Source organism: Belonocnema kinseyi, chromosome 10, assembly GCF_010883055.1.
Source record: "Belonocnema kinseyi isolate 2016_QV_RU_SX_M_011 chromosome 10, B_treatae_v1, whole genome shotgun sequence".
Classification (NCBI taxonomy): domain Eukaryota; kingdom Metazoa; phylum Arthropoda; class Insecta; order Hymenoptera; family Cynipidae; genus Belonocnema; species Belonocnema kinseyi.
Genome location: NC_046666.1, coordinates 61,129,727 through 61,136,034, shown reverse-complemented (window position 1 = coordinate 61,136,034; position 6,308 = coordinate 61,129,727). Strand labels below are relative to the sequence as shown.

Here is a 6,308-nt window from a genome sequence, read left to right as displayed (position 1 = left end):
TCTGAAATCTTATTACATATATTATTATGAGCGTAGCAATATTTTTTATAGAATGGTTCACAGAAATTTGCAGACGGCCATGCACAGCTGTCGGTTATATTTAAAAATTTTTTTTGTAATACTTCCAGCTAGTTTAGCTGAGAGGCTTTAGGCGTTAGGGATTAGGAATGCGAAACTTATAGGGTTCGAACCCCAAGGCGAATAAAAATTTTCATAACGTGCGATTATAAATAGTGTAGTGGTTGTATTATATTGATTAAACTACCCATCGCATTCTCTACTATAAGATTAGTTCTATATAATTTAATGGATATTTTTGCCGTGTAATTGCCATAGTTGGCCCGATTTTGGTAATGGATATTGTAATGGACATGGTCGGGCCATAGTTCTAATTTCGTCGTTGGGCCGAATTCTAGTAGTCATGGTTGGGCCAACCATGGTAGCCAACAGTCGGCAAACAGAGTTGGGCCATAGTTATCATTTAGGTACGTTGGCCAATGCCTGGTTGGCAAAGTTATCCCCAACTCCAAGAAAGTTGGCCCGACTATGGCCCAGTGGAAAATTCTCACCTGGGATATGTTAAAATAAGTTGAACTAACATTTCTTTACATTATTTTCGTATACATCAATAGAAGTAATTAAATAATTAATCAATTATACAAAAAAACGTACTAAAAACAAAAAATTAAAAGAAGTTTCGAAAAAAATTATTCATTTAGTGAAACAATAAATTCTTAAAACATTCGAAAAACATTCATCCTAAGTTAAAAATGTTCTTAAACAAAAAATCTAGATTTAAAATTATGATTGCACATGAAGCGTCAAGAAGATGTTCTCTTTGTACGGAAAAGTATTTATCGCTGATTTTAAATTTATTATTGTTGCACTTTAGATTAAAATTATTAAATTTTAACAATCGTATTACGCAATTTAAAAATTAATTATTTTTAGCGACTTAGTTTCAGGATCCTAATTTAAGAATGCTGCAATTTTTGAAGTTTAAATTTACTCATTGTTAACCGTGCAAGTTACAATTAATTTATTTTTAAAGCTTCCAATTAATTTTCAAGGTTTTCAGAATTAATTAATTTTAAAGGTTTACAATTCCAAATTTTTTAACTCAAAACATTGAAAATGAAACTGAATTTTTAGTATGCGGAAGTCTAATGTTTAAGTTTAGAAAGATTGATCAAATCACTTTTCATATTACTTGATATTTCATGGTATCATAGATACTTGATAATATTTTCCATCATCTGTAACCCAAATTATAATTTTCAGCTTCAAAAGCTTACATTTTTAAACATATTTTGTAAGTTTCTAAATTTTTTAATATTTAATCAGGAATGTTACCCAAATGGATAATTCTATTATGTTAGTATTATTTAACAGATAAGGATAATGTAAAATTTTCAGGTTTTAATGTTTTGAAGATTTTTTAAGACTTATTTAATTTTGCCGGGCATTATGTTTGAAGTTGTTCAGTTTTGGTGATTTCCTATATCAAAATGCACAATGCTGTAGGCCTCTACTTTTGAACTGTACAAATTAAAAATTTTTATTTTGAAGTAGTGTCTAATTTTGAAATATTTTTAGAAATTATGTATCTCATAACCTTCAAAAAGTTAAAACACATAATTCCCCCTTTCATTTCAAGCCAAGTGTTAAAAATACCAAATTTGACCCCTTTCAACTCACTGACAGTGTTAAAAAAATTTTCAATAGACTAATAAATTAAAAACAAAAATTCACTCATCCAATTCAGAAAAAGATTAAGTATTAAAATATCCAGTTTTCCAATTGAATAAAAATGTTACAACTAAAAAGTTGCCCTTTTCCAATTTAGGAAAAGATTACAATTGGAAAATTTACCTTTTCAAACTCAAAATAATATCAAATTAAACTCATTAAAAATTGAATAATTTTATGTGATATTAAATCGGTAATATTGAAAGTGATTGGAAAAGTTCTTCTACTAACAACTTTAAAAATGAACGTATTAACACAGTTATGAATTACCAAAAGAAATGGTAGTAGAGAAATAATGGCCCATAAATTAAAGGGCTACTATATTTTAATTTTATAATATTGAAAGTTTAATAAATTTGAGGATTAAGCCATTTTTAATTTTAATTTGTAATCATTTGAATTTAAAAGAGTTCTTATACTTTAATTTTGTCTTAAACTGCTTAAAACTTATATTGAAAAAGCTTCAGGATTGAGAGTTTTCATTTTTTTTAATCGAATGACCTGGAAAAATGTTTGTTAATATACAAAATTTGTTTCTGTTTTTAGAGGTTACCCTAAAGTATTTTTTGACTGCCACCTTTACTTCACATTTGTTAATATTTAAAGTTTTTGAAGTTCTACAAAACCTACGTCGATTGTGAAGTAAAACTCATTTCGTCATAACTTTAAAATAGCCCCTAAACAAAAAAAGGATTTTTCTTCTTTCCGAGAATATATTTAGCAACCGATATTCTACCATATATATTATTTCTAGAAATCACTTCAATCGTTTCAAGTTTTTTTTTAACAGTTAGTATTTAAAATATTGTTATTATGTATTTTTGAATTGTTTATGTTTTTAATATTAGAAAATAAATAATCCCGACAGACGAGCGCGCGCTTACATTTACTGCTAGTGGTAAAATATCCATTTATGAGAAAAAAACTTCGATAGTTATTAGAAACATATTAGTTTACTTTAAATTTAATAAGTTTATTTTTTTCTATAGTCATAACTTGTATCTTTCTTTGAGTGCAATATTAGCATAATTCGATTTAGGATTTAGGAATTATTTTAAAAAATCAGCGCACAATTTCATTTATGTTCTTGGTGTATCGAAAATTTATTTACAAGATTAGCTAATCCTCTGAGTACATATTTTTCATTTATTTCCTCGATAGCAGTTAACGTTGCAACAAACTTGCAGCAACTTCAAAATGCCCTTGCTGTGAAAGATTCAGGCACTTTTGTATCAGACTTGCAGCAATCTCAAAATATCACTGCTGTATAAGATTCAGGCAAATTCTAGAAACAGGCAAGATTGTTGCAAAGTATCTAAAAGATTTACAAGATTGATGTAAGACTACTGTAGGGTTGTCATAATATTGCTACAAATTTGGGGAACGATGTTTGCAACACTGCAGTGTGCTATCGAGGATTTTCTTTTTCTCCCATTTGTTCTCACTCGTCAAAATAATGACAAATGATAATTTAGTAAAAATAAGTATAAAACAAAAGTGTTACAGTCTTACGTTGAAGACTATTTGCCTTATCTGGGAGGCGCAGCAGGTGCTCTTGTTCTTGCGGGAGTTGCCGCATATTACACCTCGAGACCGAGTCCGGAAACACCGTTGATGCCTCTTGACTCCCAATCAAGACTTCTTCCGGTGAGCAAAGACATCTCATAAATATTTTGAGAGCATCTCAAAACGCAAGTAGAAGCTTGAGATTGATAGTAGTGGATATAAATTAGTTTTTTAAGGGCTTTTTTGAAAATCATCTTTTCCAATAAAGAGATCTTTATTCAAATCTGGTAGTTTGCAGTTACTTTGCTTCCCAATAATAATATTATTATTAAACATTATCACTCCGGAAGAAGTCAGAATTTTTCAAGTCTGCTCCTGATTTTGTAATAATATTATAGTAGTGTTTTGCGCTTGGAATATACCCATTATAAAAAAATAAAAAAGCATAAAAATAAAACTGGATTGATACTATTTTTTCCCCCTATGCATTGAATTCCTATTTTATCTCCTGCACTTTGGCTTTCAGTTAATAAAAAACCTGGCACGATTCACCTCACAGATAAAAAATGATCTGAGTGACGCTTATGTTAGAAGTGTTTTGACACATGTCTTGGCCCAGTATTTAAACAACTTTACTCATGCTGAGCACACACTTTCTAATTTTTAGATTGCACACTTCCTTTGAATATAGGCTTTTTCAGAAGACATGAAACTTGCATTTTTGGCACGTATCTCTTGTTTATTTAGTTTAATTATTATTCAATTATATTTCATTAAACTTCTCTTTGATTGCACCAAAATATGAGAATGAACATGCTTAGGCATGTCAAATTTGCACTTGAATTTTGTTAAAAATTATCAATTAAAAATCTATGCAGAATTTATACGGTAAAATTTTACAATTCATTTTATAGGAAAAACTATTCCAAATAAACAAATTCATTCAATTTCCCATTTTTGGGTGAATTAGAAAATTGCAGGCTGTCGAAAGCGGCTAAATATCCGAAAAATTTGATTTTCAATTAAATTTAATTGACAGCCAGGTTTTCCAGAGTTCTCAGAAACATAAATCCAATATTTGTCTCGGGTTATAATTTGCGAGAAGTAGGCTGACAAACTTGAATTTTTTTTAAATATGTAAAGCTCAATTATTGCTTCATTTGTGAAACTAAAACAATATAAGCCTTTTTTTAAATTTTGCTTGTATATTTTTTTTATTGTATCTTCTTCTTACAAATAATTAAAGAAATTAACTACATATAGGATTTTAAATATTAATATTATAATATAAAAATTTCAGTTTCATAAGGTTTGCTAACAATTTGATTTTTGAAGCATTAGTTTCAGATTTATTGCATTCATAACAAATAATTTAGATAAAATGCTTAAAATACCCTGACAGTCTTTTTTATTCTCAAAAATGGTTCAAAAGTAGTAATTGACAATATTTAATATTTTAAAGAGCAGAGAACAGTGAATTTTCAATTTATGTATAATATAAAAACAATACTCATAACTTTTATTTCATGATTCATATTTGTTATTTGTAAATAAATGGTAAAACACCCAGTCGTCGTCAATTGCTAGAATTATGTAAAAAAAATAAAGAATAAACCTGCGTATGTATTTTTCAAACAAAATTTTAAGTGACTCAACATAGATGAACACAGCGAAACTGATTTTAGAGTATTATAATCAGGCGAATAGTAGAACACAAGAATTATTTCTTAAAACATACGATTTGACTGAAAAATCATTGATTTCTTACGCCATGACGTAACAAACATGTCTCAAATTTTCGCAAATACATTTTTTCTTAAAGTTTAAAAATAAGAATATTAATAATCTGGATTTTAATTCTTCTTCGTTAAAATTTAACATTATAGGCTAATCTTGAAAAAATGTTGTGACTTTCATTGTACTCTTTTATTCAACATTTATTTCAAAACTATAAAAAAGTATTTAACAAAAAATGCAAGCACATTTCATTACTTTCCACCCTAATTGTTATCATTTTTAAAAATTTCCATATTAAAACAATTTGCTTAGGTTAACGAAGACTGGACGTTTTACCCTTAAAGAAAATATATCCCAGCTAGTTAAAATTATTCAAGTACAGTTAATGAATCAGATTTTAAAAATCCAAAATCAATATTGGTATTGGACACGTTTTGATTATTTCCATGTTTATACTTTTTGTAATTTTTTGATACTTTTTGGAATACTGATCTAAATTGATGAGGACAGATTAAAAAGAACATAAAAATGGTATTCAATATTTGATTGTAAAAAAAAACAATAGTTATGATTTATTATTGGAATGGTATCTGATCTTAACAGATTAATAAATTGTTTATAACTTTATAGAGTGTTTCGAAATTTTCACGTAATGTCATTTTTTCGCTACCAAATACTATTTCAATAATAAATTACAACAATTTTAGTATAGAATAATGTTTGTCCAAACAAAACTTCTACTCTGAAGTATTTTTTAAAATTAATTCTTTATAACAAAAAAATTATTTTTATTAATCTTTATGTCTTTAAGTCCATCTTTATTAAGTCTTGTGAACATAGAGTTTAATTAAATAATATGTCCAGAGCTCAAAAAAACATATTTGAAAAATTTCCAATTTCAGAAACATGTTTTTATATATAATTGCATACAAAAATATGCGTTTCTGAAAAAGAACACTTTCAACTCCGTCGAGAAATACAGCTTCTAGAGCTTGGACTATTTTGAACAGAGCATACCAAATCCAACCACTGTGTCATGTATGGGATCCTGAATCTTCGGGAGTTCGCCACCCGAGACAGAACTTTTGAATATGCTTGTTCTGAAATAGAACCTTGCCATGCGGAAACGTCCAAATCGCGTAAGGCTTCAATGGGACCTGCTACATTGTAAAACAAATTACATCTACAGTAAATAATCCATAGAACTAACCGTGTGTTTAGCGATTCTTAGGAACAACAATCCAAATATTTTTCAAGTTTTCCAGGTCAACAAATTAGGGATGTCCAGGTTTCTTTTTTCAATATAAAATAATGAA

At 28.2% G+C, this 6,308-nt stretch overlaps 1 protein-coding gene across 1 annotated transcript in view; it reads left to right on the top strand.

The window, feature by feature from the left end:
- LOC117181493 (long-chain-fatty-acid--CoA ligase 5) overlaps positions 1-6,308 on the top strand; it is a 46,959-nt gene that overhangs the window by 4,547 nt on the left and 36,104 nt on the right. Inside the window, exon 2 of the mRNA XM_033374219.1 lies at positions 3,248-3,396. Coding sequence (XP_033230110.1) covers positions 3,248-3,396 — 149 coding nt within the window. The remainder of the gene's footprint in view (positions 1-3,247; positions 3,397-6,308) is intronic.